This window comes from Pezoporus occidentalis, unplaced genomic scaffold (assembly GCF_034315485.1).
Source record: "Pezoporus occidentalis ecotype Australia unplaced genomic scaffold, CSIRO_AGI_Poc_V1 ctg6, whole genome shotgun sequence".
In the NCBI taxonomy this organism is placed as follows: Eukaryota; Metazoa; Chordata; class Aves; order Psittaciformes; family Psittacidae; genus Pezoporus; species Pezoporus occidentalis.
This window is the reverse complement of record NW_026915943.1, coordinates 5,563,100-5,578,088: the sequence shown is the minus strand read 5'-3', so window position 1 is coordinate 5,578,088 and position 14,989 is coordinate 5,563,100. Positions and strand designations below refer to the sequence as shown.

The window sequence follows — 14,989 nt, the reverse complement described above, 5'->3', positions numbered from 1 at the left end:
CCTATTTACCCTTTTTAAGCACCACCACAGCGTTAGCTCTCTTTCAGTACACTGAAATTTATTCAGCACTCAAAGAGCTTTTGAAAACTCAGCATGACAGATGCAGACACTATTCAACTAACTCCTTTAGAAATCAGATTGGAAAATCAAGGCCCTAGCTCATTCTCATAATTAAAGGTAGTTTGGGGCTTTATTCAAATAGATTTACATTAGACTCTTAAGTCCTCACTACATTTTGATTTACCTGATTTCCTTCTACCCAGTTAAAGTAGCACTGAAGCTTCATAAAGATCATGGTTTTCCTCAGCCCTTTTGGATAGGTATTTCTCTGCTGCTGGGAGAGATGAGTAATGGCATTGTTTGGAGGCGGAAAATCAGCGTAGCTATTTATTTTAACTGCTTTTGTTACTTTAACTCAAAATTTATAGCTCAGAGCAGTTGCAATTTCTTTTTACCGTAGGTCCACATACACACTTGACTCACTCATTTCTCCCTAAGTCACATTATAATGAATATACCTAGAAAGATCATATTCTTTTTCTAAGCTTCCTCTCATAAAGATATTCCTAGTAGATCTATAGATTTCCCCTGAGAAAGGTTAATATGAAATCTCTAAGCATATTCATTATAGCGTAAGTTGCATAGATATAGCATGTCTCTCTGCTTAAAAATCCAATTATGATTTCAATATTCAGTGGTTTAGTTATATGTTTATTGACAAAAACATGTATAAGTACCTCACTGCGTAATGCAGCCCTGTTTCTGCTTTGGAAATAGATTATAAATATTTATTTGTCAAATATCTAGTTTATAATGACAGTTGCCAATGTTTTGTGTAAGCTAACTATTCATATTACATTTCTAATTCCTAAATACATATTAGCTGCACATATTTTTCCATTTCTAAAAATTCAGGGGACATTTAAAGAATATAAAATTGTCATGTTTTTTCTCATTTTTCCTAAACTTCTGTAAGGGTTACACTGCTAGTAAGACCCCTGATATCAATGGAATAGGTATTTTTCCCTGTGTATTCTTCAAAGTGGACTTCAATAAGGAGGCTGCTAGACTACAGATTAGGATGTGTGCATTTTCAAGCTAGCACTTTTACAATTGGCCTGCCTGTGTTTCAAGTTTCCCCACTGTGAAATATAATGAAAATAGGTACATCATCACTGTCAATAAAACTATTTGCACTTTAAAGCATTATTTAACATCAGTAAAGATTACAGTTATGAGCTCATAGTATATTTTAGTTTATCTCTTTTTTTTCTTCCTTATACAGTTTAATTCCTGTTAATGATAACCTAATGATATCCTGTAATGATGAGGATGATCCGGGGACTGGAGCACCTCCCATATGAAGATAGGTTGAGAAAGTTGGGGCTGTTCAGCCTGGAGAAGAGAAGGCTGCGTGGGGACCTCATAGCAGCCTTCCAGTATCTGAAGGGGGCCTATAGGGATGCTGGAGAGGGACGTGCATTGTGCTCCAAGTGCAACCTGCTGAATTCTGCAAAATTAAAAACCACTAAAAAAATATAAATTATTCATAGAATTCAGTCAGAATTCATATATCGCATTAAGCTGCATGAGGTGAATTTCAAGCTATGCTTGAGACTCACCAGCTAGGTCAAATTCTTAGGGTAACACAGCATAAAACATGCATAAGAAGCATAGAATTGCTTTTCAACTACTTACAGCTTCAGCATACCTGGAATTACCTTACCCATTTGACATTTACTTGCTGTTTTAAACATGGGGACAAATTTGAGAGGAAATGGTCTATATCATCTAATTCTACATATTACAAAGAGGTCCATTGTTCTTCCAAAAGCACTTTGCAAAAAAAGTATATACCAGATCAGTTCTCAGCCCTCATTTGATGAAAGAGCTTTCCTTTCCTTTACAGTCAGAGAGCAGCTGGATGATAGTTGTAAGTGGAAGACAAATGGTCTTCTGGCTGCTTCAAATGTAACTGCATCAGATTAGAAAATAACTGCAATGCTGCATCCAAAAAGCAGATTAGAAATTTGTATTGTGATAATGTACTACTATGTTATGACGCACAGCAAGGACAGTTGTGGAATCCAGTCTGGGTAAGTCAGCAGGTTATTTCCTCCTTTTTTCCTGCCTATTCATCTTCATCGTTGCTATGTCATTCCCTACCCAAGTGGCATACTGATTCCTCAAGGTTGAGTGGCCCTAATTTAGCGTTACAATTGATTCCAAATTAATAACAAAAATGAAAGGCAATTTTCTGCAATGCAAAACACTGCATTTCTGAGAAGACAAATCCAGTACATCAAAGATGCCTTTTAAAAAGTCCTGCATCAAAAATGACCATCTTTGTTTCAAGATGATTATCAGTTCCAGAATGAGTCATTTTCTACTAGCAAACTGAGACTCATCATTCCCATTTATTTAGATGTACATTTCAGTTTAAATCCACATATTATTTGTCAGTGCCAATTGCAAAACTAAGTGAAAACTGAGTCAAACCCCTGCTTTGTAGCACTTTAGTTTGTCATATTTTTTTTCTGTGTTGCTTTCTCAATCTTTCTGCAAGAAGATCCCTACATTCTTTCTTGGAAAAGACAGAATTCCAGACACACACATTAATTCTTTTTAGTGTACACATACTTTCCTATTAGCTCTCCAGAAGCTTTTATTCAGAAGTGGTATGTTTATTTGGAATTCACACTTGCAGCTCTGCTCATTAGTCACTAGTGCTGATTGATGTGAAGCATCGCAGGGTAGGACACTTCAGGTTTGCTTAGGTAATAACACTCAGACTGATTTCTGCAAGTAGGCTTTTTGTGCCAGTTTGAAAAAGCAGAACTGTGTGGAGCAGAATACCCTTTAGTTTGCACTTCCTGGAAATAAGGATGCTATTCAAGCCCTCAGAACACCCCTAAATCTGTGCTGAACTCTCAAATCAATAAAGGATTTATACCTGCAAAGTTATTTCCAGATGAAATTATTGTCAAATAACTGCAGAGATGCTAAGCTGGAGGGAAAAGGTATTCTTGTCCTGCACCAGCCTGGAGGGTGAGGATACAGCTCCAAAAAGCTGCCCGGCTTCACAAAAAGCTTTTTTTCTTTAGAAAAACATTACCTATTTAATAATACTTAATACAACTTAAGTATCTGTTTTAGAAATGGCAGTATTCTGCAAGTTGTAATCTAAAATCTCTGCAAGCCATTGCAATTTGCACCTGTACAGAGAATTTCAGTCTGCCTGTATTATACTGCTATCCTGGGATGGCACAAGACACCCCTGTGATGCTTCTGGCTCTCCTTTCCCTGGCAAGGCAGCTTCACAGCCAGTCTGCATTAGATGCTCACATTCCAGTCACCAAACAGGAGTGAGATAAAGCATGGACTTAGTCATCTAAGGATAGTAGAGTAAATAAGCTGAAAGGCCACATCCTAAAGAGTTACATCTAAAGTAAAGGCAATTTTCATGTAAAGCCATAAATAATACAAAAATGCAGCAGAATTACTCACTGCAAACTATCTGGTGAGAACAAGTGAGTTCGGAAATGAGAGAAAGGCAATAAATAAATGGTATTACCTGAAAAATAAAATGTCAATATAATAATTTAAAAGAAACAGCAGCAGAATGCTGCCTCTAGGCAGCTATGACTTGCATAAAATAACTTTTTGCATAATAAGTATCTCAAGGTCTCAGTGATCTTGGCCAAATTAAAGGGATAGCTTTTAAGTAGATATGAATAATCCTTTTACCTGGACTCACATAGGTGGGTTTTGAACTCTTAAATGCTACTTAACTTTTCAACTTTTCTTCATATTTGATATAGAATATACAAGATTTTTCCTGCACTTGATTTTTGTTTCGATCACTTTTAGATTACTTCCTAGTATTGTGTCAGTGCCTTCTTTCTAGTATCTGTATTTTCTACTGACATGTTTTTCCTGAACAAATTCCCTGAAGTTTTCACTGCAGAGAGAGTAAGTAACTTCAGGCTTGCAATCCAGTATATTGGACAATGAAATTTCTTTTACTCCTCTGGGAACAAAATGACTCAGTGTGTCGAGTGACTCTGACTGAATTTCAAAAGAATATATCAAACAATCTCCAGTTTTCTTCTTCTTCAAATTATTTTGAAAACACAGTGAGATTTCATAACCAAATATTCAGTAATTTAAAATTGCTCACACAACAGGAAAACTCTCCTCATCTTCCCTGGACCTGAGGACTCATTGAAACAAATTGTGAGCCCTTCGTCCAAGGATTTCATTTAGAGTATTGCGCACAGTTCTGGTGTCTTCAACATAAAAAGGACATGGAACTGTTGGAACAAGTCCAGAGGAGGCCACGAGGATGATCAGGGGCTGGAGCACCTCCCATATGAAGACAGGCTGAGAAAGTTGGGGCTGTTCAGCCTGGAGAAGAGAAGGCTGCGTGGAGACCTTGGAGCAGCCTTCCAGTATCTGAAGGGGGCCTATAGGGATGCTGGAGAGGGACTCTTCATCAGGGGCTGTAGAATAGGACAAGCAGTAGTGGGTTCAAACTTAAACAGAGGAAGTTTAGCTTGGATATAAGGAAGAAATTCTTTCCTGTTAGGGTGGTGAGGCACTGGAATGGGCTGCCCAGGGAGGTTGTGAATGCTCCATCCCTGGCAGTGTTCAAGGCCAGGTTGGACAGAGCCTTGGGTGAGATGGTTTAGTGTGAGGTGTCCCTGCCCATGGCAGGGGGTTGGAGTTAGATGATCTTAAGGTCCTTTCCAACCCTAACTATTCTATGATCCTATGAAATACCCAGAAACCCCAGTGTGAGTTACTAAAACCAGTGAATACATAGACATTAAAAAATGAATATACAAACGAATAAAAGCCTAATTCACAGTGATATTCTTTGCCTTGGAAAGCTTGAATTATTGAGTGCAAATCCAAATTACATATTTTTTTCTCTATCTGAAATATAAAGCTAGCCCACATGCATGGGAAGGGACATCCTTCTCTGAGATAATGCCCTCAGAGGAGTTTAAATAGCATTGCAGTGATAAATCCAAGGAAATACACTATTCTGATTTAACTGAGCTAGCACCCATGCGATATTTTTCAGACACTGAGATTTAAAGCAAAATTTTAAGATAACAGTATGAAGATATGAATTTCTTTGATAGGCACCCAGAGGGAGCTAAATGTATAGAATTATTTCATCTTCTTCTCCTAATCACAGTGTAGCAGTTAATTTTTTTCCCTAGTCACTTATAGCTTGCCCTCCTCCTTCATCTCTCTTTTTGTAGCTTTGCAGCTTTTCTATTGTGACTACAGGGATGCAAAGTGCTGCCATGCCACAGCTGGGAAAGAATTCACCCTCTGCACAGCTGTAGCAATGATGAATTATAGGGCAAGTCTTCCTTATAAAAAAGAGGTAAAAAAAGACATGCCTTTTACTGTTTGCCCTGGATAACTCAAATTCTTCTGGCACTGCATATTCTGAAGCAGTCCAGACCATCCCTGTCTGTAGAGGATGTAGAGTCCTACTACTGCTTTGGGACAGGTATGGGCAGCTCACCTATTCTTGACCGCACTCTCAACCTGTAGCAATGCAACTGTCAATAGCAATAGGAATAAATAAAAATGTTTTGTTCACATCTCTAAGCGGGATATAATAGTAGAAAGTTGTTCCTTCACTTCTTTAGCCAATAATCATCAGTAAGACAGTTACATGGGTTTACTGAGTTTCCAGTCCCACTCAGTGAATGTGGAGAATGACAGTTAACGACATTGGGCAGGAGGTTCTCTCCCTCAAAAAAGATACAGTCCTCCATGTCCCAGCTCTTCTGACTTTCCACATGTGCTCCAGACTGGCACATTTCAGATCTCTTACAAACACAGGTGAAACAGATCCCCACAAGACACACTGATCTCTACAACCAGGAAGAGTTTCAGCATATAATGACTGTCTGACAGAATAAGAACAAAGAATGAAGTTTTCCAGTGATTAGTTATATTTTGGGTGCCCAATTAGGGCTGCTCTGAGGTGACAAAGTCACATGCTTTGTGTGAGTAATGTTACAAGAAAATCAGACCGTTCCAAGGAACCTTAATTTAGGTCAATGAACTAAAGCAACCAAATTCTGCAGTTGCTTTGGAAAAGGTTGACCTGGTATTTCAGTGTCGCATTAGCAGGACTGCACACCAGGATCCTTCATCTTTCATCAGCTTTCTCCTGCACAACCAAAGGTCAAAGCAAAATCTGGTAAGGTACAAGAGACAAAAGGAGAACACGGGCCTTAATTGCATCCAGAGACCAGAAAGTCTGCCCTTTCCAATGCTTGCAACCTCTCTGAAAGTAAACCGCAGCCACAGACACATGTGCCTATCAGTGTCAACTTTAAGCGGAGATGTAGTTGGAATTAGAAAGCATAAGAGAATTTCCTGCACAGTGATTGCATGCACTACACTTTCCAAGGATATTTCTTATTTTTGCTTTCCATTTTACAGAACTATATGTGGCACATAAAGGGCAAAGACTTTGCATAGATACCCAAGAGATCAGTTTTTCAAACTGGCTGCACAAGAACAAAAAAGATGAGATTCATGTTTTCTGTTTGCTGATAACTCTGCGTCCTACATAGATACTTCTGCCTCTTCTTGTGGGCAGACTGTGGCCCCTTCCAGAAAGATTCCTGTGGGTGTACCTTACTGCAATAAACACCCATAGGCCACTATTCTACTATAAACCTGATACAAGCTAGTCAGTAAGAAAGATGCTGCCTTTGAATTATAATTCATTTCAGTCTGAGGCTGCAAGAATAACCACCACTTACTCTCACTTAGGAAGCAGGCAGAACCTAGCAAAGAAGAAACATAATAAGGGCACCCAGTGAGAAAGCTTTCAACAGTGAATATATACAGTTCTGTAAAATGAACACTCAGAGAGCAAGACTGTGTTTGGAGGAGCTCAGCAGGTACCCGAGGGATACTTGCTTTAAAAGATTTACTTTCTCCTGTTGGAAGATGTCAGACCACTCCACTGGGGCTGTTGATGGTTGGATATTGATTTGTGTACTCTGGGTTCTCAAAAGGCACAGATCTACAGAATAAGCTTTTAAGCACTGAAAATACCTTTTCCTAGTGGCCATTTCTTGACCACTCACCTTCACTCTGTTATTTCTGAAACATACAAAGGAGGATTTTCCTGGCACCGCAATGTCCTACCATCTTATACTTGAGAGTTCAAAGCTTATTAATGCATGAACAACTGGTGTCTAACACCTTATAAAAAGGCAGAAAACAGATACATTACTCTAAAAGTGAAAAACTTATTTCCCAGACATACAAGCAAACAGCAGATAAAGAGCTGAAGATGTGCCAGCAATGTGCACTCACAGCCCAGAAAGCCCTGTACTGCATCACAAGAAGCGTGCCCAGCAGATCGAAGGAGGTGATGCTCCCCCCTTTACTGCACTCTGGTGAGACCCCCCCTGCAGTCCTATGTCCAGCTCTGAGGCAACAACACAAGAAGGATGTGGAGCTGTTGGAGCGAGTCCAGAGGAGGCCACAGAGGTGCTGCGACAGCTGGAGCAGCTCTGCTCTGGAGCCAGGCTGGGAGAACTGGGCTGGTAAAGACTGGAGACGAGAAGGCTGCTTAAGGGGAGACCTTATTGTGGCCTTTCAGTACTTTAATGGGGGCCTACAAGAAACATGGGGAGAGATTGTTTAGCAAGGCCTGTTCCAGCAGGAGAAGGGGTAATGATTTTAAACTAAAAGAGGGTAGATTCAGACTAGACACAAAAAAGCAAGCTTTTCTAATGAAGGTATAGAAACACTGGCCCAGGCTGCCCAGAGAGGTGGTAGGTGCCCCATCCCTGGAAACATTCAAGATCAAGTTGGATGGGGTTTTGAGCAACCTTGAAGACATTTTTGCTTATTGAAAGGGGTTTGGACTAGATGTGCTTTAATGGCTACTTCCTACCCCAACTATTCTATGACTCTTTGCTTCTATGATTCTATGGCCTCTGTTAAAACAAGAAACATAGATAGAAAAAATATTACATCGATCTGAGTAAAAATCCTTGTGTCATTGAATGCAATCCAATTCCCACTGCTCTTCAGTATTCAGTGCAAGGCACCTTATTATATTTTTGCAAACGTCTGCATTTTCATAAAAGAAATTATTGATGAAAACAGCATAATTAATAGTTCCTATTACAGTAGTAATAACTCTTAGGTTTACAAGGTACCAAAGAAAATAAAAGCCCAGGCCTGAAATAAATTCCTTACTCTACTAAAATGTACAAGAATTGCTTTTTCCATTGATTCCTCAGGGTTTTCAAATTCTATGCTGTAAGTTTACTTCTGATTACAGTTCCAGCCTTCCTCGTTGAGGTTTGAATAGACCCTGGAATGCAGTGGAAATGTGGAAACCCAACCTTTACAGAATAATAATCTTGAACTAGAAAAATAAAATCTCATGGTACTTGCTGTCACTGAAATATCAAATGAAAGCAAAGAAGAGGGAGAGAGTAGATCTTCTCTCTCTTCACTCAACAGAGCATGGGGTGGATAGAAAGCAAAATGTATCAGAGCTGTCACAGCAGACTTCAAGATGATAAATCATTATCAAGCATGATTTACTCTTATGAAATATCTTTGACCTGATTTTCTAAGGAAATCATTATGGCACGTGAGCATTCATGCCTCTCTTTCAACTGTAGCATGCCCAATAGTCAATTGCAACCAAATCTGAAAAAGTGAGGAGGAAGCAAAACAAGTTACTAAAAACTTTGTAAAACTATGTGGTTCATTTAAAACAGGGACATCCTGCAATGTAACCTGAATTGTTATCATAGGCCAGACAATCCACAGGAGTATAAAAGAAAAAGAGCCACTTTGTGCATGTCTCAGCCTTGGAAAACTTCTCAGTCAGAGCTTGACCTGTTCAGATACCAAGGTCAGTCAATCTCATGATGACAAGGCATTGCGATCTAGATGTCTTTAATTCCAGTGTTGATAGAATTTAATCTTTCCACACAGCCTATTCCACAAAAAAAAATATGATTTTATACAGGTAATGAAAATCTGTGTTGAAGCATCAAAAGTTTCTGTGAAGACAGCTTTACTAATCATAATGACCTCTTTTTCTCTAACATCTGAAGAACAGACAAGGTTAGATGAGCAAAAAAGGAATGAGAACTGAACTCAGATGCTGAACTTGGCATGAATAGGACACGAATCATTAAGTGACCCATTGTCTGTCTTTATCCTTCTTCAAGGTAACTACTGATGTTGGATGATATTCCATCAACTTCTGTTAAAATCCTCTCTTCAGCATACCCCTCCAAGCACAGCGCTGTGCCAAGGAGTCAGTCAGTTTGAACTTTTCTCCAGCTTAGAGAAGTTAGGCTAGGCTTTGTCACAGACTCTGTTCAGTTTCCTCTTACATTGACCACTGATGTATAAAAGCGCATATCAGTCTTGATAGCACTGGATATATTTTCAAAGCCCTGCTGTAATGGAAGATTAACATCACTGCACTGAGTCATTTTATGTAGAATTTCCTTTTCATGGTGCCTTCAATATTCAAGCTGGAGCAAGGTAATGGCTTATTTTTAGGAATTTTTTATTAGCGTGCATTTGGGCATTGTAGTTTATTAGAAATCAGCAAGTCTTGTCTACACCTGGATCTGCATTTTATGCCTGCAAGGTAGAGAAACTCACACATTCTCTGAGGTAGTTGAAGGAATTAAAACTGTATTTTTTATTATTATTTTGAGAAAAGAATTTTTTTGATTTCCCTTAAATGTGTTACTCGAGTAGGTCCTTTTGAGAGCTCTAAAGGAGGAGCACTTATTTAGCAGTGATCCTTGTGGGGATCAGGGAATGGTGATGGTACCTGATAAGTGGCTGGCACAACTGAAGAAAAGTGAAAAGATAAGAGCATGTCCCTAAGGAGGAAGCTGGCAGAGGGGCTATTTAAAACTTCCTTACCTCCTGGAACAGCACTAATCACAGCTTTAAGGTGGATCTGCCTCAAATTCACCATTTTTGTGAGCTCTCACTGAAGCCTTTTAAGCTCAAATCCCCAAGTCTTGTTAAACTGTAAACTAGGATGTAACATTTTAAATAGAAACAACTGAACAACATTATGTCAAAGAGCAAAAATAAAGCTTTGTACACTAGCTGACTGTATCCTTGCAGTCATTTCTTGGTATGCCAGCTGGGACTCGGGCAGCTCAGTGATGCTCAGCAAGCTCTGCACTGTTCATCCCGCCAATCCCTTAGCAGAGTTTCCTTTGGGCATTTCTGAGACCCTGCTGATCTGTTCCTGAGCTCCACATGGGACACATTCTGCCAACATGCACACAGCGGTCCTATTGTTACCCCAAGGGATGGAACCACCTCTTCATCCTGAGGCAAGGTTCATACCAAAGGCAGTAATTCCTCAGGAATACATCCCACAGATTCATGTCACCTATTGAGGAAAGTGACCTCCTACAATTAAATTCATGGTGTCCTTGCAAAGTCTATAGAAACAAGTAATCAATCCTTTACCACCTTCCCTTTCAGTCTGCTACATAAAAAAAAGCAGGAAAGAGTGCAAAAGCCCTACTATATCTTCAACCAATTTATCTTTTACATTGTAAAATCCTTTAAATTATACTGACTTTTTAAAAATGGGGATAAATGTCATGAAGAAAATATCTGATGGTTTTGGGATGCAGAAATCTGTAACTTGGATAACTGGACTAAAATGGAGTTTATTGCAAACTGTTTGATATGGGCAAACTACATTTTTTATCTCTCAACAGCAGGAACCTTAATACATTTTGCAGCTTTGCCATTAAGTACAGAGAGATGATTTTTCCACCTAATTTCTAAAAGCAGTTTTGTGGAAGAAAATGGGTAATCAACATGGAGAATGCCTTTCTTCTGAAAATGCTTTTAGTCTAATACAGCCATTTAAAGGCAATCACTTGTGTTTTATATCTCTCACAAAAAACAGCAGACACAGTACCCTGCCTTTGACACAAAACACTGATACATGTGACAGAACATTTCAAGCAGTAACAATCGGAAACCATAGATTCAGCAGCATCCAGAAAACAACTGAAATATCCTCCATTTTTTGCTATTGTTGTTCAGTTTTGTAACTTATATTGTGCTGTATTATGTTGTGAATAACTAATTATCTGCATCGCACAGGTTCAGGTGATGAAAATCACATTCATTGTTCAATATGTACATTGATAACTTACACATCTGTTAAAAATAAAGTGGTTTTCAAGATATCACCCAGGAGGCATTCTGTTCTGTTCAGTGACCTTTGGAAACTCTAGTCCAATGAATAACTAGTGATGCGCAAGTAAGTTGAGAGACAGTAGATAAAAAGCGCCTATAACCTTACATGTTATCTTTTACAAGGATAGCTATGGTAAAAAGATATATTGCTGTTTCATAATCTGTCAGAGAGAGAAAATCAGTGAGAACATAAGCTTTTATCGCTTTAAGTTGAATAGTTATGGAATTTATTATCCTGGACAATTAAAAATATAACATGGAGAAAAAGTGCAATGAATTGTATAATCTAAGTATCTAATTTAATGGTATTTTACTACCTTACAGGCATTTGTTCATATGTCATCAGTCACATCTTGGTAAATGCGGCCTTGCCTTCAAACGTTTTACGTAGAAAGAAGCTTAACTGTGTTTGCTTCAAGATGGCAAAACTTCATGTTAGCAGAATGTTGGTAGAATATTGAAGGAATTCAGCAATGACAATCTTGCATCCATTGGAAATCTCTGTAAGCACTATGATGCATGACAAATCTTAGACCTTCTTTTTTACACAATATATGGCCATCTGGTTTTGATCCTGAGGCAAAGAAAGTCTGCAGTCTAAGGAAAATTACATAACCAAAAGCCAAGGAAAACCCACCAAATCCAGGAAGACGGGATGCAGCACAAAGTTTAACTATTTCTTTTTCTTTTTATGAGACTTTTAAACCACACTACCACCAAAGCCTTCACTGCCAGCTCTGATTATAGCTCATGTAATTTGGACATCCATAAACGTGTCTGTACACATAGATATGGCCTATAGACAATAAAAAACACTTTTGCAATTCTTGTTCTATAGTAGAGAAAATAGATGTCTTCCATTATGCACACATGCGAGGAAATTAAGATTAAATGAGATTAGACACCACAATTCCATGGCACAAGCTAAGTCACATGGGCTTTTCCCAATAATCATATGCCTAGTTAAGCATCCGTATAGTTATGGCGAAAAAGAGCCTGGATACTGGTCTGCAAGTAGCTACATCTGAAAATTCTTAAAAACATGAAATGCATATCCTGTAGTATCACCCACATTTTTATTGTTTAGAATAAAGAGCAGACATCTTTAATTAAAATGCAAATAATTTTATTCTTAGCCATTTTTAATTTCATAAGTAATTGCATTATTTTTTATATAGATTATTTTTTCCTATAAGAGAAGAAAAATGTACACTTACCCTCTCCAAAGTAATTTCTTCAAATTCATATTCAATTTCTGTTCCATTGACCTACAGAAAATGAAAACAGAAAATTCCTTAAATGCATATGGAAAGTATTTTGATAGGGATATTGTACAGATATTCCAGTATGATCAGTTTACATGATGAACATGTAGGTGAGGCTACCTAAATTATAGCCTGCGTAGCTCTTTTTTGTCTTGAATGGCATGTAATCAAGCCTATGAACTTGAAAAGAGTAACAGTTCAGTATGTGTGAAATAACAAGTCACTCATATGATTTGACTGATATTTGATATAGTGTGTTGATGGACTTGGCACAAATGTTTAAATAGCTTCCAAGGTAATAGTTTCATGGCAAAAATAGAAGACGTGTTTCTAAAAATTGTTCCCACAAATGGAAAAGAGATTAATTATTCATTGCCTTATGAGCTCCAATTTACCTTGTACTACAAAACCAGACAGGAAATTCACAGTACTTATGTAAAAATCACTCACTGATACATACACTGAAATACATCTTGTTTACTTTATTAACCTAGGGCAAGAACATGACAGAGGACCTTTGCAATAGACAGCTGAATGGCAAAAAGGCACAGAATGTTAATGTAATTCTTACGCTGAGTTTCAGTGTCAAAATAAATTAAACTACAAAATCTGGAGCACCAAAATGGATTGCACTGGACAAGAAATCTATCAGCTCAAGACATGACACTGATTTAAGCAGTATTGTTTCAAGAAACCTTGTTCCAGTCTGGCATGGGTTTTTTTCTGTCCCTCTAGGCAATTCACTTAACATCCCTTCCTTTGTTTCCACATTTCTTTCTCATAGTACTGCATCTGAAAATGCTACAAAAGCTGACTGTATTGTCAGGAAACTGCAGAGTAATGAAAACACTTCTATTACTAAAACCTGAGAAGAATCCAATGTCCCTCAGCTGCAGGTAGGCAGCAATTCTTTTTGATTTGGCAAGAAAATATTGATTAATCAAAAATAATAGCCATTGCCTATGAATCATGACAGCTCAGTTTTGGTGATGATAGGATGTTTCCTGGAAAATAGTTTTGCTTTATTGTTTTATTTCATTTATACTTAATGAAAAAAAATTAAGAATTGTAAGGCAAAACTGATGCCTTAGGATTGACCAAAACTTGGAGAGACAAATCTGTTACTTCTCAGAGCAAGAATGTTTGTTACTACTCCCCACTCCCAGCCACTAATTTCCTGTATTAGCTTTCTAACTGCAATCAGAAAACACAGTACACAAATCATTCTTCATCTAGTCAAGCACCTTTCAAGTGTAATTACCTGCTTTGCTTGTGAATATTACAACTAGGTACATATAGCTACCAAACAAAAACTTCCTATAAATGCTACCAACTATTTAATTTGTCTGCAATTCAAGCTCCGATAAACCACAAAAACAGTAATAGAAATACAATCCTTAGAATCTACGTTCAAAAGGAAAGAGGAAGAAGGAGAGTAGTCCAAGGAAATAACTCATGCTTCACAATGAAACAAAACTACAGCATCAAGGAATAAAATATTTAATACATACATAATACCTGTGTCTTTTTTTTACATTATTACAATCTGGTAATCACACTACACTAAACCCAGATATGAACAAATATTTTACTATAGGATATTTTATAGGATATTTTCCTGGTTTATGTTATCACTTTAATGCTTTCTGCATGGACTCTTCTATTAATATAGGCAACTTAGTAGGTATGAATAGCTTTATAGCTCATCCATTTCTCGTCCTTTCTTGTCTAATGATAATGAAATCAAAGCTATCTATATGTCTCTGCTTTCATGAACTTCTCTTTCATCTTAGGTTGGTGGATAGCTGTGATCTGTGTCTTCAATTCCTCAGTCTTGCTCTATAAAGCTGTCTTTGCTTCACTGCTTATAATCACTTTTCCTTTGCATTAAAAACTCGTTAGTGCAGCAAAATAGGAAAAAGCAGGACATGAGAAGTGAGCAATCTCTGTATAGAGATGAAAGGGGAAAAAGCAAGCTGAATACTCAATTTGTATTTGCACACAAACTATATCTTGATTATCATCATCTGAGGAGTTTCTTTTATCATCCACAGTCACAATTCCAAAAGGGTCTTCAGTTCAAATTACCATTAATCGCAGCAGAAATCTATTACCAGGTTCCTTAGCAGCAGGGTTGATACGAATTAAAAAGATGATCTTGTTCCAGTTCCTTTTATTTAAGCATATCTATCTACATATGCATTCATTGCCCTGTTTTTCTTGCTGGTCACTCAGAAGACCAATGCACTTATTTCATAAACCATCTAATTCGATGTTGCACCTACTTAAGGCAGTTGTGATGATGCAGTATGGTATTCAATACTATTTATTGCTAGCACCATTTGATTTCATATTTAGACTCTTTGGCTGCACCAAAGCTGCTAAATCAGAGTTAATTTTCAGCCAAGTCTCAGTGCTTAAGGCTGTTTCTGTCTGGAGTCTGCTGG

General features: G+C 37.8%; 1 protein-coding gene across 36 annotated transcripts in view; it reads right to left on the bottom strand.

Moving 5' to 3' along the window:
* DLG2 (discs large MAGUK scaffold protein 2) overlaps positions 1-14,989 on the bottom strand; it is a 1,003,655-nt gene that overhangs the window by 363,709 nt on the left and 624,957 nt on the right. For all 36 annotated transcript variants that reach the window (XM_062639108.1, XM_062639096.1, XM_062639094.1 and 33 more), the window contains one exon: positions 12,495-12,545. In XM_062639108.1, coding sequence (XP_062495092.1) covers positions 12,495-12,545 — 51 coding nt within the window. The remainder of the gene's footprint in view (positions 1-12,494; positions 12,546-14,989) is intronic.